Source organism: Myodes glareolus, chromosome 16 (assembly GCF_982192425.1).
Source record: "Myodes glareolus chromosome 16, mMyoGla1.1, whole genome shotgun sequence".
In the NCBI taxonomy this organism is placed as follows: domain Eukaryota; kingdom Metazoa; phylum Chordata; class Mammalia; order Rodentia; family Cricetidae; genus Myodes; species Myodes glareolus.
This window is the reverse complement of record NC_142041.1, coordinates 56,516,108-56,543,946: the sequence shown is the minus strand read 5'-3', so window position 1 is coordinate 56,543,946 and position 27,839 is coordinate 56,516,108. Positions and strand designations below refer to the sequence as shown.

The following is a 27,839-nucleotide window of genomic DNA, read 5'->3' as shown; positions in this document are numbered from 1 at the left end:
TCTGGGTCCTGGGGTTTCCTTATGCAGGTTTTCATATTTTCAAAGAATAGACTTGGACATCTGGAAAGGCTACTTATTTCAATAATAACCTGAATTGAAAGTAATCAATTTGAACAAATACAATGTTCAAATCATGAAAGATATTTCCACGTCTTTAAGTAATTACTTTCTTAAACATTTCATTGATACAGAGTTAACCTTAGCAAGTGGTATCTATGAACAAAGGCAGGATATCTTCTTCAGTGTGAGCTATGCAAATGACCTTCGTGCACAGTAATGTTTCCTTAGCATTGTAATGTCATAGAAATTATAAAGGATTCAAAATAATGTTTTGTTTGCATGTGCGTTGGGGGGTTTCCTCACAGAATTCCCAGAACAAAAATTGTTTGCTGCCCTGTTGATTAAATGTGTTGTGCAGCTGGAACTCATCCAGACCATCGACAACATTGTGTTCTTCCCAGCTACAAGTAAGAAGGAAGATGCAGAGAACTTAGCTGCAGCCCAGGTGAGAACCTGTGAGAGGAGGGAGGCGGCTGCAGGCTCTGCCTCAGACAATATTCAGGCTAGATGTCATTTGGAAGACCTCATGTAGCTGTCATTCCGCGCCCTGAGCTCATGTCATGAGGTATAAGAATGGCCATGGCAGAAAGGGAAGGTCAGGGAGTGAGCTCTGGGGCCTCATTCACCACAGTTGTCAAAGCAGTCAGTACAGATGCCATGGAAATCAGTGAGACCCAAAGAGGAAGAAGCAAGGATAGGTCAAAGTCAAATAAAACATGTTTTAAGAAGGATTAACCAAGTGTTCTAGGTCACATGATATTGATAGTTCATACAAGTTCATAAGCTTGACATTGAACTCAGTTTAACACTGAGGACAAGAGCCTAGTTGTAGAGGGTATAAGAGGAGAAAATGGAGACTGTATATATTTTGTTAGCTCTGTTTAGGAGTTTTGTTGTACAGAGGTCTGAAGAAATGGAGTAATAGTGCAGGAGCATGACGGGGTCATAAAATGGTTTGCCTTGTTCTGTCTCCCAGGTTGGTGGTATGTCAACATGCTTATTGATAAGCACTTCCCACCAAAGATAAAACCAGGGTGGAAGGGGGAATAGGTACTGTCCAGAATTTCCGAGCGACTGGTGTCGAGAGTGGAGCCGTCTGGAGTTACACTAAATAGTCCACTTGTGGTGGAGGGGTAGGCAAAGGATGCAGTCAGGAAAGGTTTGTGCATTTGCGGGAGGAGGAGTTTGTTGAGAAGAAAAATCCCATACCATGTGAGGCTGGGAAGAGTGCATTTTAGACACAGGGTGTGTGAACACTTGAGCTGGCCATCGAGAAACACAGAGAAAAGCTGGTCTGGGCCTGTTGCCCTCAGTCCTGCCACCTCTATGGATGCAATCACAGAGGAGGTAATTTGCCATCAGATTACTAGAAAAAGAACAGGGGTCCTGCAAGAAAGTAATTAAAATCATTATTCAGAGATGCAAAACTGCTTGAGAAGAGAAAGGGCTTGTGAGCTAGAGGTGGCCAATGATCACAGGCCTGGGAGGACCAAAGCTTTGTGTCAGAATTCCAGGAAGGTCTGAGACAATGGGAAGGGTGCTGGTACCAGACCCTTCAAAGAAGGCACATGTTTTCTACTTTGTTAAGATAGATTTGCTCACGTCTTGGCTAGGAGGTGGAAGATATAGAGATGGCTCAAAGGTTAAGAGCACTTGCTGCTCTTGACAGAAGACTCAGTTTGAGTCCCAGCACTCCCCTCAGGCAGTTCCAGGGGATCCCATACTCGACTCTGGTCTGTGTGGGTGGGCACCTATGTACATGTGGTGCACATACAGATGAACAAGCATACACATAGATACACAAATATTAAAGAGAGCAGGGCTAGGGGAGAGCGTTGAGTTTTAAGTTTACTAAAACTAGTTTAAGTGTGTATTGTGATATTTTGTTTTCCAAAGAGAGATGCGGTAGACTTCGATGTTCGTGTTGATACTCAAGACCAAGGAATGTACCGTTTTTTAACATCACAACAGCTTTTTAAGCTACTGGACTGCTTATTAGAGTCGCATAGATTTGCAAAAGCGTTTAATTCCAACAACGAACAGAGGACTGCTCTGTGGAAAGCAGGTAGGCCGTCCATGTCTCATAGTGTCACTGAGAGCACACTGGCATGTGCTTACTGGAATTTCCTGAGTGAACGCTTAAAGGTCCAGTGATGATAAGAATATATAATTTAGCACCCAGGCCTCATTGTCAGCTGGAAGCCAAATAATCATCTGAGTGCGTTCATCCCCCACTCAGTCCACTCAGCAGCTGGCTGGTTTGTTTTCCTCAGGTCATGTAGACTGCTTTCGTATTGCAAGTTGGCATAATACAAACTCCTCCTTGGAGAGAAAACCTTGAGTCCAGGTTCCACATGGATTCTACCATACCTATTAGAGTGACTTTGTTTCCCTTGGAACCAAAAGGAATGATTGTGTGTGAGGAAACTACATTTGTTTTAGGAAATATAGCAGATTTGAAAAAAAAATAAGCTTTGTATAAATTACAGTGTCATTTCTACATTCAATAAATATTTGTACCCATTCATAGGAGAGGGTCCTTAGAACATAGCCAGAAAAATAAAAGAGGATTGTTTCTGCATCCAGTAGAATGCTGGCTGCTGTGCAGTCCATGGCTCTATCCTCTTCCTTTTACAGCGCAGTCAGAGAACAGATGCTGACGTCTGACTAGGACATTCCTGTGAAGGGCACTGCTTCTCCTCTGCCCTTTCCTGTTTCTGGCTTGCAGCAGCCCCTCCTTCCCTCCTTCGCCTTTGATTATGGCGCCCTGCCACAGGCAGAGCTCTGCAGGGCTCCAGGTGTAATTCTTCAGGAGCGTTTGCTTTCCCAAATTGTTTTATATTTCCTAAAACTGCCACACACACGCGCGCGCACGCACACACACAAAATTATTTTCATTGCTACTTCCTAACTGTAGTTTTGCTACCTGCTATGAATCCTGTTGTAAATATGCGGCCCCAGAGGGTGGCACCCATAGGTTGAGAAGTGCTGGGCTATAGGGTCTGCTTTGTAGGCAGCCAGTGCTACACAGGTAGATGCTGTCTCCCCACAGGCTGTTGACCTTTCTGTAAGGTGCCTTCCCAGTCTAACTCCAGGAACTTCCCTTTCTGCAGGCTTCAAAGGCAAGTCCAAACCCAATCTTCTAAAACAGGAGACAAGCAGCTTGGCCTGTGGGCTGCGCATTCTCTTCCGGATGTACATGGACGAGAGCCGAGTCAGTGCCTGGGAAGAGGTCCAGCAGAGGCTTCTAAAGTAAGGCCCGCGGATGATAGCTGTGTGGACTAGAAAAGGGACAGCAGCAGATGGCTGAACCTTTAGAATCTGGAAGATGAGTATGAAAATTAGCCACCTTCCAGAGCATCCAGCCCCTCTTCCCTGCAAACCTGGCGTCTCCCCTGTGTCACAGGCTGCCTGTGGACTCTTGTATGCGCTTCCTGGTGTCTGGACCACAGCAGCACCCGAGCAGGTCATGTCTAACATACAGCAAGGACAAAGGAGAAATCATCACTCAGAAACTTGATTGATCTTGACTCCTTCCAGTGCCTAAGATGGGTCTTTTCTTATAAAGCAGTCATGAAAAGTGGCAGGTTGCCTTATCTGCCTGCATTTTTTATTAAAAACCTATTTTGAGATTTGTTTTTTCTAGGTTTTTCAAAACAGGATTTCTCTGTGTATCTTTGGCTGTCCTGGTATTCTGTAGACCAGGCTGGCCTCAGACTCAGAGAGATCTGCCTACCTCTGCCTCCCAAGTGGTGGGATTAAAGGCATGTGCCACACAGCCCAGTTGGAATTTTGATTAGGTGAATTTGTTTCATTCTGTTTTACTTCATGATAAGTAAATTTAGCTTGTGCTTGGACTGAAAGGCTGTTTAGGAAAGACCGCCCGTGCATCGCTTATTCCTGTCCTGGGTGCAGTGGTTCAGTATGTGTCTCAGACGTCACTGTCCAATCTCCTATTTTATGAACAAAACTAATCAGGTGCAGAAGAGGCTGAACCTCACAGTAAGTGAAGGGAAAAGCCACCAGTTTCAACCCAGGTCTCACCAGCAGGCCTGCACACCTGCTCTGTCACTCGGGGGCTCTAAGTGAAAAGAAAATGGAGGGTGTGGGTTTCCCACAGTTCCCAGTGGGTTCCTTTAATGTTTTCTTTGAAAAACAAGTCTTGTTGCGGAGGTTTTTTTGGGTTTTTTTTTTGGGTTTTTTGTTTGTTTTTTTGTTTTTTGAGACAGGGTTTCTCTGAAGTTACTGGTGCCTGTCCTGGAACTAGCTCTTGTAGACCAGGCTGGCCTCGAACTCACAGAGATCCACCTGCCTCTGCCTCCGAAGTGCTGGGATTAAAGGCGTGCGCCACCACTGCCCGGCTGTGGAGTTAATAAAAGCAACTAGGATCCAGCCAGTTCGGCAGTAGTTAATATTCCCTGCCCTCCTTCGTCTCCAGAGCTCTCCGAGTACAGACCAGTAGGTCTCAGTATATAAAACGCAGCCTTCTCTTTTGCAGCGTCTGCAGTGAAGCACTGAGTTACTTCCTCACTCTGACATCCGAAAGTCACCGGGAAGCCTGGACTAACTTACTTTTATTGTTCCTAACTAAAGTTCTAAAGATCAGTGACAACAGGGTAAGTATGAGGCTCCCTGTCCATCCCTGTCCCTTGCAGTCAAGGTGGAGAGTCACCCACACTAAACCTAGGCTATGCAAACTCTGTTTTCTAAACAGCAGTTCAATTAGAGTAGGAATTAGAATCCCATCAGATACAATTGATAAGCTCCTTGGCATTGAAATCCCCATTATGACCCCTGGAGTCACTAAAATTTCCCCCAGTTGAAAACAGGTCTGCAGCCCACACAATGTGATCTTGCCCTGAGCCTCTGCCTCACCATGAAATTCTTGGGCCTGTGCACAGGATGCATCCAGCCTTTAGTGTATTAGTAACTCTCCAGTTAATCAGAGTGAACAATTATGCCAGTAAAAATAAAGATAAAAATTATGTATATGTAAATGTAGATTTCAGTTTTCCCTATCCTGCTTACTTTTGCTCAATATGCAGGAAAAGTATGTTAATTTATTAAATGTCAGATATGTAAATAGAAAATGTTTTTTAAAAGAGTAAAGAACCAAGTGGCCTAGGTTTGTGCATATTTTTGTTTTTAATTCCTTTCACGTTTTCAGTTGTATAATCCCTGTCCTTAATACTTGGGCAGACCCGCCTCTCTACGATCAGGGATGCTCTAGTTGCACAGCTTAGCTTCTGTGGTTTGTAATACAAGCAGCACTAATAGAGACATTTATCTCCTCCCCCCAGTTTAAAGCTCACGCATCATTCTACTACCCTCTCTTATGTGAAATTATGCAATTTGACTTGATTCCTGAACTTCGCGCTGTTCTTAGAAGATTTTTCCTGCGAATTGGAATAGTTTTTCAGATATCACAACCATCTGAACAGGAACATGGAATAAACAAGCAATGATGAGAACTGAATATTTTTCTGTTGGTGTTTACATTCCTCTGCTCTACAAAAAGGACCCTGGAGCAGAGGTTTCCTACTGAAAAATTGTTTCTCTGAATTGCAGTGTCTGAGAATTAGTTAAGGATGCTTACAGCTGTAACTCAGTCGGAACACTCCACGCGGTCCCTTTAGCAGTCTGGTGGCTTCTCTGTCATGTTGGGCTCACGTTGAGCAGAAAGCCTGTTCAAACAGTGTCAGCTTACCTTCATGGGTCCTTCCCTGTCCTCTGAGCAGGGTAAGCCCCACACACTTTTGGCAGGTACGGAAATGAAACTTACCCAAAGAAGTATAGATATAAAGATGGAACTTCTGCAAGAAGTACAACTCAGGAGAGCTGTATTTTGAAGGATAAAATGTTTATAATTGGGGGGAAGGGAGAAAATTATTGCTCATGGTAAAAGATATTTAGCAACTATGGTATTCTTACTCTGAAGATTTTTGCACACTCAGGCTATCTGAGATACTGGGAATCATCATCTTTCTGTGAAAATGTACAGAGATGCAGGTCTGTAATATAAAAATCTTAAACATTGTTCCTCCTGCACTGTTTTATTTCTTTATTTTCTTATATCTACTTGCTAAATACCCATAATATTTTGTCAAATGCACTAAAACATTTGGGTTGAACTTTTGTCTTCTGGGGGGGAATGGTCATTTTGAGGGCTTAATATGACCTAAATCTGTTGTGGCCAGTGCTTGTCAAGATCACAACAGGAGGGGAAACCACCAAGGTAGGAGACATCCGTCTGACAAGAACTACCTGTGACATAATCCTAGGGCTTTAAAGATGAGCCATTAAAGTAGACGACTTTTCACACAGACTGAAACTTGAATCACTGCAAAATGAATCTAGGTTGCTGTCACTTTTCTTTTGGGTGGCGGGGCTTGATGTAGATTTTATTCTATGTACAGAATTTAATGTTGAATATATTAAAATAACAAATTTGGCATGGTTTGGGGAGGTTAGATTTACTGGAAATGTATTCATACTGTGAATTGTGCTCTGATGGTTAAAATGAAAAGCTTGTCAAGCATTCCATATCAACAGTGGATGTAGAAAATTTTTTCAGATGGATAAAATGTATATGGTACAGATGTAAAGTTTTCTATGTAAAAATTCTGTACAACTTTCTGTACAATATTGATTCTCATCTGGCATATCTAATCAGGTTATAGGTCAATAAAGTTTTTGAATTATTTCATCAGTGCAGTTAAAACTGTGTAACCTACAGCCCTGTTTTCATTGATGTTTTTTTAGTCCAAACTATAAAAATGATATTTTTTTAGCTACAAAGACACTTCTTTGCAGTCTATGCATTAGGTCCTTCACCTTAATCCTAGGAGATCCAAAAGCGTATTTACTAATCAGTGATAAAGCTATTTACTATGAGACTGGAAAAGGCTCCCTCTGCCTTTGGGGAGTTTGAAATGTGGCATTTTGTAAAGGAGTCAGTCCCAGCTATGCAATATAGTTAATTTCAAGAAAGGAGATGATATTGTAGTCTTTGCCTCCGTATCTCTTTAGAGCAGCCTTGTTCAAAGCAGGATAAATGGTAGAACTAAAAGCCACTTTGCTGTCTGCTGATCTAAGCTGTCTCCTTACATGACTGGCAGGAGCATCCTCTCTCCAAAGAGAACACAGTCCTTCTTACTCTCAGACACTGACAGGAGGAAAACTGAACATAAAAACTGCATGTAGCCCAAAATAGGAATACCAGAAATTTCTCATTTTTGGTAAACTCTTCTGTCCCTGGAAGTAAATGTCAGAGAGGCGGTGGCTGGGTTATCTTCAGCTGTCATGGTGTGTACTGAAGACCCTAATCCAAGGAAGGAATATTTTCTAGAAGTTGAACAAGTTTTTTTCCTGAAGTGTCATTTACTACTGATTAGCCAAGGGTCTCAGGAGTGGACAGAAGACCACTGCCTCTGTCCTTTCCAGGTGGGAGCTTTTTAGGCTCTAGAAACCTCAATTCTACTTCACATAAAGAAACTGACATTGGTAGTTAATAAAAATAAAACTTTATTTGTATCAAGAAATAGTGAAATCAGATAAATTAATAGCTGAGTATGCTTTATCAACATTAAAAATAAAATAGAGGCAGAAGATGTAACATTTAGTCATGGCTCATGGAGGTAAGATGGTCACAGCTCCTTGACTATAGAATCTGTAGCTACAAAGGTCATGAGAATGAGTAGCTTGGGAGTCGCTCATTTACACAGCAGCTGGAACAGTCACCTGCAGCGGGTGTGTTCCCTAAGAACTGTCTTCAATCCAAGCTAGCAGTGGGAGCGTGCTAGTGAGAACGTGCTCTGCTTCACAGTCCTGTTAGCACTAATCTGCCCCCTCCTAATGGCGAGCAGAATTGAATGCACATATGGTAGTTGAATCAAGAGTTCATTACCACTCATGGCAAAATTGCAAAAATAATTCTATACAATTATGTTATAAATCAATAATCAGGGATTTTATATACATTATATTATATATGTAACATATTATCATGGGAAAATACACTTTATATATAGATAGAACATAAATAACTAATATTTAGGTAGGGCTACAAGCAAAACATTCAAGATACAGCTCCTTACACTGTAAAAGGCACTGCTGGGTCTAGAGAGGGTTTATTTTAAATTAAGCATGCGCAGCAGACAGGCCCTGCCAAGTGAAAGTGCCTGGCTTTCCAGGAACCTGCTGCTGCTGTTCCTCATTCAACTGCTCTGCCATGAACCGTTTCAGAGTTTCAGAGGTGCCCGGGCGGAGCCAGGGCTCAGTTGCCACAGAGTTGGATCCATCCTCACCCAAGTGTCTCATGAGGTCATCAGGGTCGACCAGTGAACTCTCGTCATCTACAGGAGGCAAAAGAGACAAGTCGGGTGGCACGTGACATACACAGGGTACCCGTAGTCCAACCCGTTAGAGCTCTGCATCTCCTTACAGAACACAACTCCTCCCCACAGCTATCCCTTTGGCAGGGGAGCCCATGCATGAAAGGCTGTGTCGGGGGTGGGGAGAAATAAACTAACTCCATGGCACTGCAGCTACAAGAACTTTGAACTGTACCAAAGGAGACTCTACCAAACATGAGACGTTGACTGTAGAAATATAGACTATCTTATTTCGTGTCTGTTACCATTAGGAAAAACAGTGGACATGACACAAGACTTTAATTTAGCAGAGTTTGAGGAATACTTGTTCAGCCTTATAGCACTGATACAGGCATGTCAAAAGTCATTCAGAGAAAATTACATCTGCACTGATCTAAAATGGCCCATTAAGAGGGGACTTGTTCATTAACCACATCTGATGTTACTCAAAGTCTATATATTTGACTTAATAAATATAAAATATGAAAAATCTGTCTTCCTACCCTGTGATGTCAATTTCTTTTTCTAAAAAAAAATGACATCTCCTGGCCTGGGTTAGCTCAGCAAAGGAGTGTGCAATCAGTTAATGAGCAATCAGTCCACATCGTACCACAAAGCTCCTGTTTGAAAGGACAGTGTTAAAACAAATAGTTTAGACATCGAAAACCTGAAAAGAATGTTAAGTTTTTCTATCTCTTCTCAAGTATATCCTTCTGAAGTATTAGTTCAAGTCTGACTCTAAAACAAAAGGCAATCCTAGGTACACATTAAGGGAAAATGCTTTTCATTATCTTCACTGTCCCGTTTTCGACGATGTGAAATGAAAAGTTTACTGTGTCCGCGTATTTGGTGGAGGAGTGTTTACTGTCAGAACACATCGCTCCTGGACTAGAGAGGTTTAAAAAAGCTATAACAACAAAAGTACTGCAATGCAGTTTAACAGACCAAGGAATTCTGTAAACAGGCCACCCTACTAAGACAACCCTGATCATCATCCCAGGGACTGGCAGTCTGATTTTTTGTCTTTACAAAGGGTATGACACAGGCTGGCAGAAGAGGTCTGAAGCTGCCCTATGCTTCATGGAAAGTTTCACCCAGAACCATTCATAGAATCAGCTTGTTGGCTTTGAATATTAACTGAAAACTATTTTTCTTTCTTCCTGATGCAGAAAGCCAAGTAAAGGTAAATTTTTCCTTATAATACTACAGACTTAAAATAAGATGTCACTTAAAACCCAAAGCTTCTGATCATTCCTTCCTTCAGTTAGTAATTCTAAGTCAGCACTTCACCTGATGAAGCACTGAGGATGTACTTCATACACACCACTCTCCTGGAGCTGCCTAGGGTCTGTTCTTAAAGGGCACCTTCTAGTGTCAATAATCTGCTGCAGGGTTAACCTCAAACCCAGGATTAGCAGGCTAGTTATGTCCTTGACCATAAAACTCAAAGGATTTCAAAATTCTCATTTCCTCCAGATGTGCACCAGCCCGTGAACATCTGCATGGTACCTGTGTTAGTGGGTTTCTTCTGATGCTCATTTAGTCTTCTCATTCTGTCTTCATTTCTCATTCTAAGCTGGTCGATATTTACACTGGAGACAGATTTTAAAGAGAGACCATCTGGTGGTATGTGGAGCCGACTACTATCCTAAAAGAGAATTTAGAAACACTCCCAACAATCAATCAACATAGTTTTACCCTGGATTGATACACACTATGAAGAGCAAAAGTGCAGCATATGTCCCCTGTGTTTGCAAGGTCAGGTGACTGTCAGGGCTAAGAAGTAGCATTGTGATGACAAATGTTGGCAAGCTGAATAAGGTTCAGGAATTATAGGGCACAGAAGGAAAACACAAACAGTAGTAGCAGAGGGTTAGTGTTCAAGATAGTGTATCACTGCCAGGACAGACACACAAAGCGATAGAAGAAATTAATCATGGTATTTTTCTTAATAAATACCAAACAAAATGCAACAGGGAAAGAAAACAGTCTTTTCAATGAACAGTGCTAAAGAAATAATGTCTGCATGCTAAAGGAAAAATTCAGACTCTAGATCTCATATGCAAAACTAACTCATGTATCAAGTAAATCTTCATGATTTTATATTAAACTAATTTCTTATGTAAGACCATCAAAAATGCAAATGATAAAACTGGTAATTTGGACCTTATTAAAAGTTAAAGCATCTATGCTTCAAAACTACCAAGATGATAAAGGACAATCTTTTTAATAGAAAACATTTGCAAATCTAACATCTGAATGTATACAGAAATCCTAAGTTTCACCAGTGAAGATACTACACACAATTTAAAAATGGATAAAGGGTCTTCAGAGCAGACCCACAGCTGGCTAGGAAGCACATGAGATAGTCTATGACATGGGCATTGTAGTTGTAAGCAAATGGAGAAATAGGAAATCATATACTGCTATAAATGAAAAATGTTTGAAAATGGTGACCATGTTTTAGGAAAATCCTTCAAAATGTTAAGTTCATACAGTGATCAAATAATCCAGTAATTCTGTTAGGCACACACTCAAGAGAAATAGGTAAAGCAGAACAAAAACCCATATGAAACTTGTACATGAATGCTAAGAGCCATCTTAGTCATGACAGCTAACATGTGACACTAACCCCGGTATTCATCACCTGTCGAATGAATAAGAAAACGGTAGTGCCTACATATAATAAAGAGGAAACTGGTATTAACACATGCTCTAAGATGGATGGTCCTTGAGGAAGAACAAGAAATGTTTATATGAATATATGAAATATGCAGGAAGACAACACGGACCAACAATGAGTAGTAGTTACCTAGGGCAAAGAAATGTGTCTACCTGATAAGGCTAGCTATGCGATTATGCTAGTTAGCAGACGGTTCTTGAGCTCCTGCCTAGTACATGTCCTATACATGGGAATAAAGAACTTAAGAAGCTGTCAAAGTTGTCTACCCTTCAGAACATGGTTTGTTGAAGCCTCCGGCGCCTTATATTAACTACACTGTAAAGCTGTGGAGAAGAACATGGGTTTGAATCTTAGCCCTCTTACCTATTGGAAACTCACTTGACCAAATGGAGCTGCCACCATATTATGTTATTTCGAGGCCAACAGGCTTATGATAAACGCTATTGGTTGCTGTGTATGGCTTCACTAAAGCCCGTATATAGGGAATAAGATAAATATTGAGGCACTAAGTTTAGCATTTATAGGAAAGGATATCTTTGCCATTTACAGAGCTACATATTTACCATCATGAGAGCTACAGGGTCACCACAATAACTGACAGCAGAACCAAGACTCAGACCACACCACTTGCTTTTCAGAGCAAGTCCCTTCACCATTTTGTTTTTAAAATTGGACCACATAAACTGAGCCCAAGCTTTGAATCATCTAAACTGAGATGCGGGAGGGGACGGTCATACGTACAGAATCCAGGCCTTTCAGTTTGTTCCTCCTGCGTTCCCTCGCAGAGGGCAGCTGTGGCGGTGGAGGGAAGGCTGCCTCTTCAATGGCAGGGTAGGTCTCACCATAAGCACCTAATGGGGCCACACAAAGAAATTTTGAATTTTAGTCAGAGCTAAGGCTCAAGAGTGATGTCTTGTCTTTAATTGCTTTATGGAGATGCTATTTAGTATATAAGTTCAGTGATTTCTTCAGTGAATTTGCAGTTGGACAGTCATGACTATCTAGAATTTCCATCGTCTCAAATAGCTCCCTATGCTCACTGGCAACCACTCCCCAGGCCCAGTCCAACATTCTCTTCCCTAAGATTGCACATGAGCGGAATCTACAACACAGTCCTTTGTCTCACTGGGCATGCATCTGAGGCTCGTGCATCATCTCATTAGTGAGTCACATATTATATGGATACATCATACTTTGCCTCTGCACTTGCCAGTTGGTGAATATTGCTACCTAGTGGCACTTGAATGGTACCACTTGAGGAATCTTCAGGTCCCTCTCTGTGTGGACATGATTTCTTTGGGATGGAAACTAGGAATTACACAGTGACTGCTCGGCATTTTGTGTGGCTGCCAAACTACTTTCAAAAATGGCTGAACCAGCCTGGCACAGCAGTGCACACTCACAATCTCAATACTCAAGAGGAAGAGGAGGAGCAAAGTTTGAGGTTGTCCTGGGCCACAGTGAGTTCCAGTTTAGCCTGTGCTACAAAGAGAAATCCTATCTTAAAGGTCTAAAATAGACACACACACACACACACACACACACACACACACACACACCGGGGGTGGGGTGTTAAAATTTAACATAACACTGGTAAATTAAATACACTCACCAATAAAAGCACTATCAGATTCCAGTAATGAATTTTTTAAAAAATCGTTAGTGTCATCTCTGGGCTAAATTTAAAAAAGAAAACAATAGTCACATGTTAATGGCCGTATTTTTAGTCTGGAGTAGGAAAATACGTCACACTAAGAGACAGTGCAGGTTTCTACTCTAACCCCCAACAAAACAAAACAAAAAAAGAGATGACAGGGAGGGCTGCTTCCCTCCTAACAGTATCAAGACCCCAGACAGCAGGAAGGCCTGATTTCACCCTGCTTGAGAATGACATTTACTAGCTCCTTACTGCCCTCTTGTGGTTGTCGATGAAAAGCGTATGAAGCCCTGAATCTAAACATTAAGCAGTAAGTCTTTAAAGTGCTACTGAGGTTCTCCCTAAATTCTTCTGTGCTAGGAACTGGAGCTATGTTACTAGTTCTGAAAAGTAGGTAGATGACAGTCCCGTGGAAAGTAGGAAAGATGCTGTCATACACACAATAGCCTCGGCACGGCAACCTCCACAGGCGCACTACAGGCGCAGGATGACACACCGTGGGAAAACCATAAGCTTGGGCTTACTATAGTGAGTCCCAAGTGGGAAGTCGTACGATAACCACTTTGTGTTATTAGGAGCCTATAACTTCCACGTGATCTCGGCATTTTGATCCAACATGCTACCAATGAATTAAGGCAGTGATGCTCCTGCTAACATTTTTTTGTACACTTGACTCTTCCTCTAATTGAACTAATATCTCCTCTGACTACCACTGAACTCCTGTGGGTCTACTCTCCACGGGAGGCGTCTCATCACCCGCACTGTGGATGGCCCATCTGTTCCCCGCTCACCCTTGCTCCAGCCTCCTCTGCTCAAGCAGTCTTCCTCCAGGGACTGCCCTGCTTTCCCGTAACTGTTGTGCTCTAAACTGAAAGTCCAGCCGGGCCAACCCTCTCCAGCACCAGTTCCCTGCTCTCGCCTTCCCAGCAGCACCACAGCAAGGTGTCCCCTCCTCTCAGAAAAGAAGGCAAGTCTTCAGGGAAAAGGGATTTTTTTTTTTTTAATACTCTACAAGAGCTTCTGGCCCAGGGAGCAAAGATAGTTGCTGATGCAGCCTTCATACAATGTCACTTCAGGTAAGAGTAAGGTTCCACACTTGTTTATCTTCTACACTGCCAAATCCACTTCTGCTGCTGCTAACAACTCTGCAACCAGTGTGGCCACGCTCGACAATAAAGAACTTCTCAGTTCTATGTGCTATCTCCCTTACCCTCAGTCACCCTGGCATACATTCTTATTAATAGAAAGTATATAGAATATATGCCAAACTTATCTATACCTTGCAAATATTGAGTATTTGTACTGATCCTCACAATAAGCACTGGGAAACTGAGGCATAAAAATTAATCTGCCCACCTCCCCCAAATGACACAGCTAACAATACCAGTTCGAGCCACGTGGGTGTTATTCTTACCCATTACAGTCAATTTTCTCTACACATCTTAGCCACATATCTTTGGACATTGATTTATAACTTAAATTATGTTTTAAATATAAAGAAGAATAGTATAGACATGTTCAAAATCTAGAATACTCATTTAACAGAGGCCCCAAAATCTAACTTGAAATTGTGAATTGATCGCTTACCATTCTGGGCCCTTGTCCTTTCCTGTTGTAGATGGTGTCTAGATCAGCTGTAGTCAACAGAATAATGGGCAGACATTTAGAGAAGGTCAAGAAATGAAATACATTTCAGATTTCCTATTACTAGCTTCTACTGAAAATTACTTTTACCTCACACACCACAACAGTCTTAGAAATGATGCTACTTGCTCATTAAATCTTGTATCTATACTGGTAAATGACTCACTAATAAAATCTTTGTGAACTTTGATTATCTAAAAAAATTAACACAGGATTTCTTTTTTAACCCTTTGTCTTGCTCCTGTAGTCTCTGCACAAATCCATGGCTTAACCAGAGGTTGGAGTAAGCTAAACTGTGGGCAGTCAGCCCTAGGTCAGTAGCCCAGGCATCTGCAGCATGGCACCTTTCCTACACGGGAGTAACGGCCGCAGTGGTGGCCCACATCCTTCCATCTTCGTGACTTCGGCAGATGGATGCTCGCAGGAAGAAATGCCTGTACCTATCTGGGAACCATGTTAGTCTTGCTGTGCCTAAAATAGTAAGATCGTACAAAATCAGACTTTTGACAGTTAAAATTCTGTACCATGAGGAGGGATGATGTCTCTTGTACAAGTGATTGTCCAAGTCTTGATCTACGAGCTCAGCCTAAGGTGTCAGATCACTTACTCCTGCCTGTCACACCTCCCGAGGTCAGGGATCTTCCTCGGATTCTGCAAGCCATATCAGTTCACCAAGAAATGGTCTCAAGTTTCCAAAAATAAGTAAGATCAAGCCTAGCCTAGTCTTAATGACTCATTTTCTTTGGCCACTCCCAATGGCCTGCAGGCTGGCAAAGAAGTGGATCCAGGTAAAGTCACAATGTCCACGTGTGCTCAGGAAGGCCCAGGAACGCTGAGACAACTCCACCCTACCTCTGGGCGCACTGACCCTGTGCACCTGCGAGCTCCACATGGCTGTGGGCTTAGATCCCTTTACAGTGTTCACATCTGGCCTCTGACTTCTACATCATTTCATGTCAGTGTGCCTAGTATCATTGGTCTAGATTTAGATAACTGGATAATTATACAAAAACATACACTCAAATCTGATACTCCACAGATTTTTGTCTGTTTTAGTTTTTCTTTTTTTTTTTCTTTTTTTTTTTTTTGGTTTTTCGATAGGGTTTCCCTGTAGCTTTGGAGCCTGTCCTGTCCTGGAACTAGCTCTTGTAGACCAGGCTGGCCTTGAACTCACAGAGATCTGCCTGCCTCTGCCTCCCAAGTGCTGGGATTAAAGGCATGTGCCACCACTGCCTGGCTCTTTTTGTTTTACAGGACAGGGCTTCTCTGTGCAGCCAGGTTAGCCTTTAACTCACAGAGATCCATCCGCCTGCCTCTGCCTCTTGAGTGCTTGGATTAAAAGTGCGCACCACACCATGAACAGCTGTATCCCAAGAAGGGATACATGATGGCCCTTATTGGGCTAATCAGAGCACGCTGTGAAATGTGTTCCTTTCCCAACTCTGGCAAAAGGCTCGCATGAGCATGGAGCTGCCAGTGAAATGGCCTGCCTGGGATTGAAGTCAATGCAAGAGACAGTAAAAGCCAAAAAGGCTGGACAGAGTGACACATGCCCATCCTATGAGCCCTCAGGAAGCAGAGGCAGGATGACAGCTCCAAGTTCAAAGCCAGCCTAGCCTTCACAGTGAATTCCAGGTCAGCCAAGAAGATAGTCTTTAAAATTTTTTTTTCTTTAAATGCTGACAAGAGGGCTCAGTTCACTGATCTTACAGAACAGGAGTTAGTTCCCGGCACCCATCTAGAGGCTCACAACTGCCGAGTTTGTTTCTAGGATCCCACACTCTCTTCTGATCTCTGTTGCAAAAGGAGCAGCTGGCTGCGTCTCACCACCCAGCCAGCTTTATACCTGAAATAATTACATGGAAACTGTATTCATTTAAACACTGCCTGGCCCATTATCTGTAGCCTCTTATTGGCTAACTCTTACATATTGATTAACCCATTTCTAATAATGTGTGTAGCACCACGAGGTGGTGGCTTACCAGGAAAAATCCTAACCTACATCCATCTTGGGCCGGAGATTCATGGCGACGGCTCTCTGCCTCTGCCTAACTCTGCTTCTTTCTCCCAGCATTCTGTTCTGTCTACTCCGCCTACCTATGTTCTGACCTATGAGGCCATGCAGTTTCTTTATTAATAAACCAAGGAAAGCAACACATAGACAGATGGCCCTCCTACATCAGATCTCTGAGAACACCTTCACCTATGTGTATATGTCCTCCAAAATATAAATATATGCATGTGTATAAGTGTGTGTATGTGTATGTGTGTACATATATAAAACCTTTTTTAAACTAATCTAGAAAACCAACTACTGAACAGCTGGAGGAAGAGGGCCGTAGTGCTGACTGTGGCAGCGGCGTGGGCAGCTTACCTCCCGCACTGTCCTGCATTTTCAGTCTGTTCAGTCTCTTCTGCTGCTCTCGGAGCAGGGCCTGCTGCTGAATCTCTAAGGTGTGATGATCTCGGGGAGGATCTGGGTACAGTAATTTCAGATCCACTCGTGTTTCTGAATCTGGTTCAAAAATTACAGAACTAAATTAAATCTTGTTTTCAACTGAGATTTAGACAAAAAAAATCTGTACACACATTTCTAAATATAAAATATGGAAGCAAGCATCCAAGATGTTGTTAAGAAAATGAACAGATTAACTGTGGTTTATAATTAAACAATGAATGAAATTAAGTTAAACTTCTGCCTTTTGTTCTAAAACTGCTACCAGTTCAGGGTCACTTGGGCTACACAGTGAGTTCTAGCTCAGCATGGCCTACAGCATACGAACCTGTCTCAGAAGAAAACCAGGGGGTGGGGTGGGGATTAAAATGAACTATCAAGCCCTGAAAAGGGAGTGAGGACAGCTGAGCGTGTCCCTGAGTGAGCAGTCTGGAAGGCTGAATCCAATGGTCACAACGTATGACTCTGACATGGTATAGGGTGCACTGTGGGAACGTAAGGGAGAAGAGGAAGGGAGGGGTGAACAGAGGTAGCCAAGGACTTTCAGGCCTGTGAGACTGTTGTCTAAGGCCCTACAATGGCGAGGACATGTAATCCAAGCTGAGAGGATGCACACAGAAATACGCCTGAGAGAGAACGGTAAATCCATTCAGGCTGGTCAGTCCTACACCGTGCCTCTGAAGTGCAGGTGGCCATAATGGAGAAGGCTGTGCACGGGCAGGCAGGGATGATATGGGCACTCTGGACCTTGTTGGGTAGAGCACTTCACCTGACCCTCAGCCTGATCACCAGCTTTGGAAAATAAATTAGGTAGCAATCTTGATTGCAAATCAGAACCTCAGTCAAAGAACATTACAGCAGACATGAAATTAGAGGACACAAAACTGATGTTTCCTAATGAAAATCTTTACATAAACTTGGCAGTATTATAATGAAATCCCCAGAAGAAGCGACTGCTTATGTGATGGGTTTTAACCTGCCCTGCCCCAAGATGTCACCTAGAGTGTAGCGGAGTCAACATGGCAGCTTATGCTCACCTCTCTCTTTGAGCTCATTGAAGTCATGGATATTCTGAAAAGTATTAGCATCCAAGGCCTTCGGCGATGGTCTTCTGACGGGAGCTTGTACCCGATGTCTAGCCATGTCAAATATGTCCATGGGGTTCCTTTCTCTTTTCCTATAAATGGCAAGCCATGATCAATATTCTTTATGGCTAGGAAACAAGTGCACATTCATTCACTGTAAAAGCAGCCTGGCATCTTTCACATGGTTATTACATAGATTCCAACAGTCCTAGTCCTGCTCTGTTGATCCCTGTGCTAAAACCTAAAGACTTTATAAGTGCATGGGGTCACCTGCCTGCAACCCTAGCATTCTAGAGTTCAAGGCCAGTCTCATAATTCAGTGTCAGCTTGAGCTACATGAGACCTTGAAGATGCAGGGCGATTGGTAATGAAAAGTCCCCAGACTATCTTACAAAAGATACAGCTTTAATAAAACAGAAGGAAAAACTTACACAGAGACCCACCCGTCTGGAATGATGGATCCAGGCCAGGTCGAGAGGGAGAGAAACGGGGCTTTCACCCGCCAGGTTTATAGGTAAACTTTTGCCTTAGGGCAACACACCCCACGAACAGGATGTGATTGGCTGAACTCCCCTATCAAGACCTTGTCTCAAAAAAACAAAGATCAGGAGAGATCAGGCATGCTACTTTTTAGCAATTGAATTTTAATGCCTTCATCTATAAAAATCTGTCCATTTGAATCCTGCTGTGAGGAGAGAATTAAGAGAGATGTGAAGGACCGTGTACAGTACATGCATGAATCAGGTGTCAGTCTAAAGCAGACACTGCACACAGAACATGCTTCTGATGCTCTGCTCCACACTGAGGGAACTGCACCGTGACTCTACAGAACCCTCCCAACAGCCTGCAGCTGCACGAGTTCAGCAGCACTCAAGGGATGGACATGCTGGGCAGCTGCGGAAGGGAGCTTTCGTTAAGGGCTGGCTGTTGTCATTCGCCCAAAGGAAATGGATAGAGAATGGAAATTCGCTCTGAAAATAAAAACTAAATACCAATTAGAAGGTACTTCCTTCAACACTGGACCCCCTCCCTCTCTCTCTCCTCTCCCTTTCTCTCTCCTGTCTCCATCCCACCTCTGTGACACAGGGCCTGTCTGTGTCCCTGACTGGCCCTAAACTCACTATGCAGACCACACTGGTCTTGAATTCATAAAAGATCTGCTTGCCTCTCGCTCCCAGCACTTCGATTAAAGGATGTGTACCACCAAAGCCAACATCTATCTTTTCTTTTAAAAGAAAAAATAGAAAGTTATAGTCATAAACAATTAGACAAGAAAACCTGGGGTCCTTTCATGGGGTTTCCTCTCAGGGAACGTTTCAAGGGGCACAGCACAGCCCTGTCCCAGCTGGCTCAGACCCCTGCCATGTAACTAGGACAATTTGAAAGAAAACTCTGAAAAGCCCTGCATCTGGCTGCTGTGAAGGGAACTTCTGAAAGCAGAGCCCTGATGCGGAGACTGGCAGCGGATCAGCATCAGTCCTGGGGAGGGCTGAGCTGTTGCGGGTCCAGAGGCTAACCACCTTATCTTGAGCTAAGTTCTGGCCCTCTGGAACAGCATTCCTTGCCTCCTCCTGTACTGGAATATCTTGCAACGATAGATAAAAGCCTTTTTGCAATCATTTAACTTAGCAGAACACTAGCTTCTGTCAACCCCATCAGAGAGCATCTTAGACATGGAGAAAAGCTCCCCGGCATCGTGCAACACCCTCCCTGATGTACCCACCAATGCATTTTAAATTTACCTTGATGTATGACTTTCTATGTTCTGTAAAACTATAAAAATGTCATGAAGCTGTTTCCACATGGAACAAGGAAACTTAGGGTAACCTAAATCTGTGCTCCCAGGCCATGGTCAATCAGAAATGGTTCCAGAATAAACAATTTCTTATTCCTTTAAGATGAGAGCTGTGGTTTGCATTGACAGCAGCAAATCTACAAAGACTCAGTAAGACAATCACCAAAAGAAGCTGCTGGGAGACACGTACATTGGGCCCCTATCAGCGCCCATAATACCAGGAAGTAAGTAAGAAGATTTGTTTAACCAGGAAGTAAGTAAGAAGATTTGTTTACAATTAGGTTATTAGATCCCATTTGCATGTGGTTTGTATCTTATTTGTTCCATGCCCGACACACGGGGAGCTTGATAATGCAGTAAAATGAAGAAGAAATTGTTTCTATGAAGCTGCTCTATGAAATTAGAACAAAGAATCAAATATTACATGTCTCTGTGGTACATATTAAAAGTTCTATCAGTAATGTGTTTAACAGACCACTGTCAAAATTATGGTAATTTCAACTTCTAAAAGTTAAAATTCAAGGCTCACAAAACTTAACCTATGCCTGTCTTTTTTTTAAAAATATTTATTTATTATTATGTATACAATATTCTGTTTTTATGTATGCCTTCAGGCCAGAAGAGGGCACCAGACCCCATTACAGATGGTTGTGAGCCACCATGTGGTTGCTGGGAATTGAACTCAGGACCTTTGGAAGAGCAAGCAATGCTCTTAACCTCTGAGCCATCTCTCCAGCCCCCCATGCCGGTCTTTACTCTTACAAAGGAGTATGTGAGATTCAGTGAAGTACAACTAAACAACACTTCCTTTCTGGTGGAGCTACCTGACAGTACTGGAAGCATATGGTGAGGGTCAGCATCGCCAACAACACAGGTGCTGTGTGCACTCTTGACAGCATGCCATGGGAGAGCAGCTCTTCAGCTACTTAAAAACATTTTCCATCCTGTCCAGGCAGAGAGCAGCTCACACACTCTCACACTAAGGAGTACAAAGAATCTCTGGCCAGGATGGAAAAACTTTCAGTCATGAAAAACAGGCTGAAAAAAAATCCAAGTCCAGAGGTGACAGAGAGCCATGAAAACAGGACACAGCACTGAGACTTGTATGAGACACCTCGATAGAGGCAGGACATTAAGAAAGAAATCCAGAAAGGATGATTTAAATAACAGCAACATTTCGATGTTGTTGTGTAACAGTTTCCTCCAAAATGGGAAGCTCCTTAAGCAGGAAGGTAAACAGCTTCAAATAGCTCAAGGAAGTCCCTGAAACTGACCAGACTCACTAGGCCCCTCTCTGCCAGAGTAAGCAATAAAAGCCGAGGGAACCCAGGAACAAAGAAGCCGCTCATACACAGAGGGGCAAAAAAGACTGGGACCAGACCAGACCAGCCACCCAGAAGAAGCTGAGCTGCCTGCAGGCTGCAGTGTGCTCCAGGATCCCTGCTCTGATGTGGGCTGCCATGCTGGGGTGGCTTTGGTGATGCAGCTGTCTGTGAGTCACTTCTGCTCCTATAAGCAACCCCAATGAAACTCACTGGTTCAGCAAGTTGTACATCATTGGTATCTGCCCTTTGGACTGTTGTGGGCGCCCAATCTGGGGTGAGTAGATGTGCGTGTTGTGTCTCCCCAGTAAAAATTCTGTCAAACAACAAATGTCAGCATCAAGCATATGCTTGTAATGTTAAGATATTAATGATGCGGAGAGCCAGACGGCGGGAGCCTGGCTGTACATATGATGTCCCCAACTTTTCTATCAGATTATCCCCAGACAGAAAGCTTATTTTTAAAAGAAAGAATTGCTGTTTAGTAGCCCAGAAACAATCTTCCAGCTCCCAGAAGACTAACCTACAGTACAGAAGCCTTGTTTAGAGAAGCTGAACCCTCTAGCTGTAGCAGCTTTGCTTTGCTAGGAAATAAGTATCCTAACCAAAAAAAATTACATTATTAAAGGAAAATATAAAGTAATCATAAACCACTACTGTGTGTAATCATCTCGACCTTAGAACTTTCCATTCCCGTCTCATTATTTCCCTCAAGGAACTAGAATTTTACATCTAATTTTCAGACGACACAGGAAGGGGGCAGGAGGCTCTAAGGTGAACCTGCCATACTCCGGGAAGACGCAGACAGAGCACCTGAGAGGGATTGTGTCCTCACTGTCCAGGCACAGCAGCCGCCCCTGCAGACGCCGCTCCTCACTGCGTAGCTGCTTCCTCATCTCCGACAGCTCCATGATGACGTTCTTCTTCTCCTCTGCAAGTTCCCAGGAAAGAGTTAAAAATAATTAAAGAACAAAAGATTAACTGCCAAAACATAATCTGGCTTATCATAAAGGTAAATACTGAGATAATTTTTTTTTTGCTTAGTGGATTGCTCTTTTTTAAAAAAAAAATTTATTTATTTATTTTACAAAAGATATTTACGTGTGTTTTAAATATATATATATATATATATGCATCGTAATAGACATCATTAAGACCCACCGTGACAGTCTTGATAAACACAGAGATATTCTCGGGCGCACAGGGAACAACCACAAAAGGCAAAGCAAAGGGTGGGGTTTGCACGCTCAAAGCTGACTATCATGGCGGCCGTACAAATTACACATGAAAAAACACCTAAAGTCACAAACACAAAAGCCAAAAATGCAAATAAACAGGTTCAAACTGGTGAAAACCTGCTGAAGTCTGTCTGTAGAGTGTACCACTATAATTTGTGCAGGATGCGATGTGGGGTGGGGAGAGCAGACATAGCACTTTTCCCACCACTTTTGCAACTTCCTACAGTTCTGTAATTATTTTGGGATGACTGGAAACAGTAAATATCCTGTAGATTACAGTGTACTGTCGTGTACTGCCTACCTTCTGCCCGGAGCTGGTTCTTCCTGGCGGGCACTGGAGGAGACTGTGCCCTGGACACGGAGCTTTCCTGTGAACAATGACAGACACGCTCAGCATTTCTTCTCTGTCCCTCGGTGTAAAAGGAAACCAAACGCCACACTGTAAAACGCATCTCCATCTGCTAACCTTGGTATGTGGAAAGCCCCTGCCCCTGGGCATTGGGAACCCCTTTCTCTGTATGCTGTGACTGCGAAGTGCCTCCATCTCCTACAATTATCCTCATTTCCCCAGCCTTTCCTAAGTCCCTCCCAGTCTGTGCACAGCCGCCCCCTTCTTCACTCGCCATCAACTGTTCACGGGATCTTCCCTTCACTAGTAAACAGCAAATGCAGGGCTGGGAGTTGGCTAAGCAGTTAGGAGCACTTCCTTCCTTACCCCGCTCACCCTGATCTCAGCTCTGCCTCCACATCCATCACTTCGGCGCCAAAGTGATTCCCACGCCACATGCTCACTCTGCCATTTTATCCTGAATTTTCTTCACAAGTAACAACTAATATAACTGACACTTTGTCTGCCTGTAGCTCTCCCTGTTCAAACACTGTTAATTTCCTCAAATTTCTGTCCTCAGCCCTTTCCCCTACACCATCTATATACTTCTCCTGCACGATCAAATTAACTTCGTAAGCACCAATGCTAACTGCTTCCCAAACTACAATCTAGTCCAAAATGCCTTCCTCAGCCACAACTCAACTTTCAAACTCCAATCTGTATAGTCATCACCAGGAACCTGAAAATTCCCCTGACCACTACCACCATGCACCTGTGTGCCCAGGTCTCTCCTCAAGCTGACAGCCCTCCTCCGTCCCTTGTCTTCAGTCCTATCTCACATTAGGACTGTCACGAAAGCATCTTGTCCCATGTCCATCCGTGTCCGTCCGTGTCCGTCCGCAGTCTCCGCCACCCGTGAGAACACTACATGAGCACAGCTCTACTTTAACATTACAAGGACCGTGGTGCAATTCCTACCACAGAACGTATGAATCAGACTCTCAGAAGCAGAAGCCAAGAAAATGTTCTAACACACTTCTAGGCTTGTTCTGGTAGTTCACATCTTTGTAATCCACAAGTCCATGGACCAAAGTCAAAGCCTATAACACCCCCACTCCCCACCCCAACACACTGCATAGTTTCCACTCCCTCCTCCTTTGCACAGGCACATCCTCAGGCTAGGCCAAAGCAAACCATAGAAGATTCTCCACATGGCGTGTCCTGCCCTCCATAGCTTGCAGGCACTGAAAGTTCATACCTTCTTTATGTTTTACAGCAAATTCCTGCTGGTTGCTCAAGCACCAACTAAAAGGCTAGCTTTCCTGGCTTCCTTTTGTCTGTAGATCAGTCTAAAACATAAAGGACTCCGCAGATATAACCACAGCTAGTTAGAGACTCTGCAAGTGTAACCACAGCTAGTTAGAGACTCTGCAAGTGTAACCACAGCTAGTTAGGGACTCCACAAGTATAACCACGTCACTCAGAAGGCAGATGTGAGCAGATCTCTGTAGGTTCGAGGCCAGTCTAGTCTATAAAGCAAATTCCTGGATAGCCAGGACTACAGAATGAGACCCTGACTCATAACAAACAAATAACAACAGCCAAAAAAAAAAAGTTTATTCAGGAGCTGAGACAAATAAATACCATTTGCTTTAACAGACTATGGCTTATTAATTGTGACTGAATTGAATAAGAATTAAGCTTTAGAGCACCAAGTGCTATCAGTTACAACTCCAGCAACAGGCAAACTAATGAAAACATTAGGAAATTTCACAAAGTACCCCATCTCAAGTAACTGCAGATTAACTCTAAGAAAAAGTACATACGTGGATGAAGGAACTTATGATGGTGTCGACGGAAGGAGGTCTTTGGACTTTGCTTGCAGTTTTGTTCTGAAGAGCTGGGACCACAGGAGAAGGCTGTCTCAACTGCTGCAAAAAAAATCTTGCTGTACATACATTTCATTTTCACATACAAAGTATATATTCAACAGTCACAGGCCATTTAAGAAGTTCAGATAATTTTATTTCTAATAAAATGCTATTTACAAAAGAGTCAAACTATTTCAGTTGTGTGAGATCAAATTAGGTTTCTGGAGAAGAGAACCCTGTCTAATAATTGTGATTCATGATTCATGTACCAATTCTTACCATCAGCCCCGTGCATCCGAAAGCAGTCTTTTTGGTGAATTACATTTAATATCTAATATAATAAACAAAGCAAAGAATCACTAGATAAATGAAATTCATGCCCAATATTTTTGTTAGTCTATTTAGCAGCCAGTGACTCTGGTGAGCTGCTGTGAACCACAGCCCACAGTTCACGTGGTTCCGCCCGCAGGCCACATCTTAGGCCGCACTGTTGAACAAAGGACCACAGTAACAAGACTGCAAACAGCCACTCGTTAGGTGGCAGCAGCACACAAAGGTCGATACAGTGTCGGCACTGGGCTGAATGGCCAGGGCAGATGGCAGCACCCTCTCCCCCTCCTCTGCCGCTCCCAGCTCTGCCAGGCCCGCTCTCTGCCTGTCTCCACCTGAGACACACCTTGGTGCCGTCCCCAGTCACAGTTTCTCTCTCATAGTAGTGCTGAAGCTGCAGGTTATGCCTTTCCTCCTCCTCCTTCTTCTTTCTTTCTGCTTCTTTTCGCCTCTCTTCAGCTAACCGGATGAGTTCTTCATTTTTGAGCCTTTGCTTTAAAATTTAAAAAGACATTTCTTGTATACATTTGCAGCACATTTAAAATTGTGTTACTTTATTGGTCAAAAGTAGAAATTGAATACATAAAAGATACAGTGGTCTACAAAATGAAGACACTGTCTACTTAATAAAGTAGCAGACATATCAGTCTACAGTTAAGAGCAATTTGTCTCTTTCTTAAATTAGTAATTGATCCCAATAAAGTAACACACAATGATGTTAACAATGGGGTACTTTAAAGACGGAGCTCAGGATAGCAGCTCTCTCACGCAGTAACAAAAGCTTCTCACATGTCAACAGAACATAAATGCTTCCCTTGGACGCACCTCCTCCTCCTTCTCCCTCCTCCTCTCCTGCTCCTCCTCGTATTCCTGCTGAATCCTTGCCCTCTGCTCTGCAAGCCGCTTCTCTTCCTTCTCTTCGGCAACTCTCAGTCTCTCGCGCTCTGCTTCTTCCCTCTGTTTCTTTTCCTCAATCTGAAGAATCAGGATTAGTTATTGTTATGACAAACTACTGACAAGTTAGAATATCACTTTTCCCTCCTGGATTCTTACAGACTCCAAGTCCTCGATTTTTGGTGCCCTGTATCTGACTAGGGAGGAGACACGGTACTGTATCTGACTAGGGAGGAGACACGGTACTGTACCTGACTGGGAGGAGACACGGCACTGTACCTGACTAGGAAGGAGACACGGCACTGTACCTGACTAGGGAGGAGACACGGTACTGTATCTGACTGGGAGGAGACACGGCACTGTATCTGACTAGGGAGGAGACACGGTACTGTATCTGACTGGGAGGAGACACGGCACTGTATCTGACTGGGAGGAGACACGGCACTGTACCTGACTAGGAAGGAGACACGGTACTGTTAAAAGCCGCTAGTCAATTGCCATGTCTGCTTAACATGGGCTGTGTGAACTTAGCAAAGGACGTGTCCTCAGTTTTCTCATCTGCTAGGAGTTGTTAGTGTTCACTTCTCAAGAGTGTTCAAAGAAGTACAATGAGACGACATAAAGATACATTAGCTCTCCTGTGTATTAAGTGCTGAGTAAATCCTGTGGCTGTATTATTCTACAACGACCACCACTAACCTCAGTGAACTCGAACCTGAAGAGAATTCCCACACCAGCGTCAACTGAGCATGCTGGTCTCTTTAGGAAAGAACCATTTTCTCTCAGTGCTTTCCTCCCTACTGGCCGGTAAAGAACTGCAATCTCAGCTCAGCACGCACAGGCCCTGGGCCCAAGCAATATGCAGACGCTCACAAGGACAAATCCAGAGAAAATACCGATAAAGCAACAGAGCCTGACACTTAGACCTGGATCTCTCCTCCCCACTTCCAGGAGAAAAAAAAATTACAGATAACTGCAAAATTAAAATCAAATACTGCCAACATGTCAGGCAGTAACAGACGACACGTCTGATGTCAACAGATATGCTCAGTATTTTGTAAAGAAGAAAACTATCTTCTAGGTCAGTTTTCAAACTATGTAACACAAAAATACTTTATAAAATATATTCATTTTAAATTAAATTTTTGATTGAATTATTAAAATTCCTTAAATTTACTTTAAAGCTGTATTTAAAAATCACTCACAAACGTTACTCAATCTGAACAGCATCAAGGCCTCTGACGCATCAGCTACGACTTATTTGTGCAGACCCTGTGCTAAAGCATCTTTTCTCACCTTAGAAACAAATCTGCACACTTCAAAACATTTATTTCAGTTCTTAAGCTTTAGGTTTTGTCTTGGAAGACATTATTGAAAGGAGTCATAAACAACACTTGGTTATTTTGCATTCCCTTAGAATTCTGTGTTCATTTTGATTGAAGACAAAATGAATTTTGTGACCACTAAGAAAAACAATTGAGAAATCACCATTCAAGAGCAATCTATTCCTAAATGCACTGAGGATTTGCAGGGAGGGCCACTGAGGATCAAAAGGACAGTCAAAGCCTCCTCTCTTTCCAGAGCATGTCAGTGTGCTACCCAGATAGGCTCCACACGTCACCTCTGCAGCTGTGGGCAATCCAATCACCCATGCTTAGCTGCATGTCCTAAAATAGAGACTTTTTCTAGAGTCTGAAATTTATTAAGATACTACATCTAAAAGTATTTTGTGAATAGTGACTTTGAAATCCTAGAACATTTGATAATTATACCTCCCTCCATGGCAGACATGCTAAATAAAATAAACCTATATTTTGAGTTGCTGTTGTCATAGTAACAGAACCACCACAAGTGCCTTCAAGTTCAGCAGCTGATTTTGCACCGCCCTCCACCTGCTGACTGAGTGCCTGATATCCGTGGGGCTTCTGCTACCTGTCATATACTCTGTCAGTCAGTTCCATACACCCACTGTCGCTGCTCTAATAAGATGCCCATGCTTCTGATCCACCTAGTGCTCCACTGATAACATCCTAACATGAAGGCCAGAACCCACCTTCTTAAGACTGCCTTAACACCACTGCACCATGTAGAGCCCACAACACCTA

The 27,839-nt window shown here is 43.1% G+C and overlaps 2 protein-coding genes across 18 annotated transcripts in view; one reads left to right on the top strand and one right to left on the bottom strand.

Moving 5' to 3' along the window:
• Positions 1 to 6,766, top strand: part of Arfgef1 (ARF guanine nucleotide exchange factor 1) — a 96,110-nt gene extending 89,344 nt beyond the window's left edge. For both annotated transcript variants that reach the window (XM_085677313.2, XM_048420484.3), the window contains 5 exons: positions 366 to 505; positions 1,957 to 2,125; positions 3,174 to 3,312; positions 4,559 to 4,676; positions 5,361 to 6,766. In XM_085677313.2, coding sequence (XP_085533439.1) covers positions 366 to 505; positions 1,957 to 2,125; positions 3,174 to 3,312; positions 4,559 to 4,676; positions 5,361 to 5,525 — 731 coding nt within the window. In that variant the 3' untranslated portion in view covers positions 5,526 to 6,766. The remainder of the gene's footprint in view (positions 1 to 365; positions 506 to 1,956; positions 2,126 to 3,173; positions 3,313 to 4,558; positions 4,677 to 5,360) is intronic.
• Positions 6,767 to 7,567: 801 nt separating this feature from the next.
• Positions 7,568 to 27,839, bottom strand: part of Cspp1 (centrosome and spindle pole associated protein 1) — a 95,446-nt gene continuing 75,174 nt past the window's right edge. For 15 of the 16 annotated variants that reach the window (XM_085677314.2, XM_085677318.2, XM_048420487.3 and 12 more), the window contains 12 exons: positions 25,666 to 25,815; positions 25,187 to 25,333; positions 24,466 to 24,570; positions 22,613 to 22,679; positions 21,887 to 22,004; positions 17,909 to 18,048; positions 16,791 to 16,931; positions 14,360 to 14,406; positions 12,728 to 12,791; positions 11,857 to 11,966; positions 9,942 to 10,080; positions 7,568 to 8,414 (listed from right to left, as the gene is read on the bottom strand). In XM_085677314.2, coding sequence (XP_085533440.2) covers positions 8,200 to 8,414; positions 9,942 to 10,080; positions 11,857 to 11,966; positions 12,728 to 12,791; positions 14,360 to 14,406; positions 16,791 to 16,931; positions 17,909 to 18,048; positions 21,887 to 22,004; positions 22,613 to 22,679; positions 24,466 to 24,570; positions 25,187 to 25,333; positions 25,666 to 25,815 — 1,443 coding nt within the window. In that variant the 3' untranslated portion in view covers positions 7,568 to 8,199. The remainder of the gene's footprint in view (positions 8,415 to 9,941; positions 10,081 to 11,856; positions 11,967 to 12,727; positions 12,792 to 14,359; positions 14,407 to 16,790; positions 16,932 to 17,908; positions 18,049 to 21,886; positions 22,005 to 22,612; positions 22,680 to 24,465; positions 24,571 to 25,186; positions 25,334 to 25,665; positions 25,816 to 27,839) is intronic. The other variant, XM_085677315.2, reaches the window with a different exon arrangement.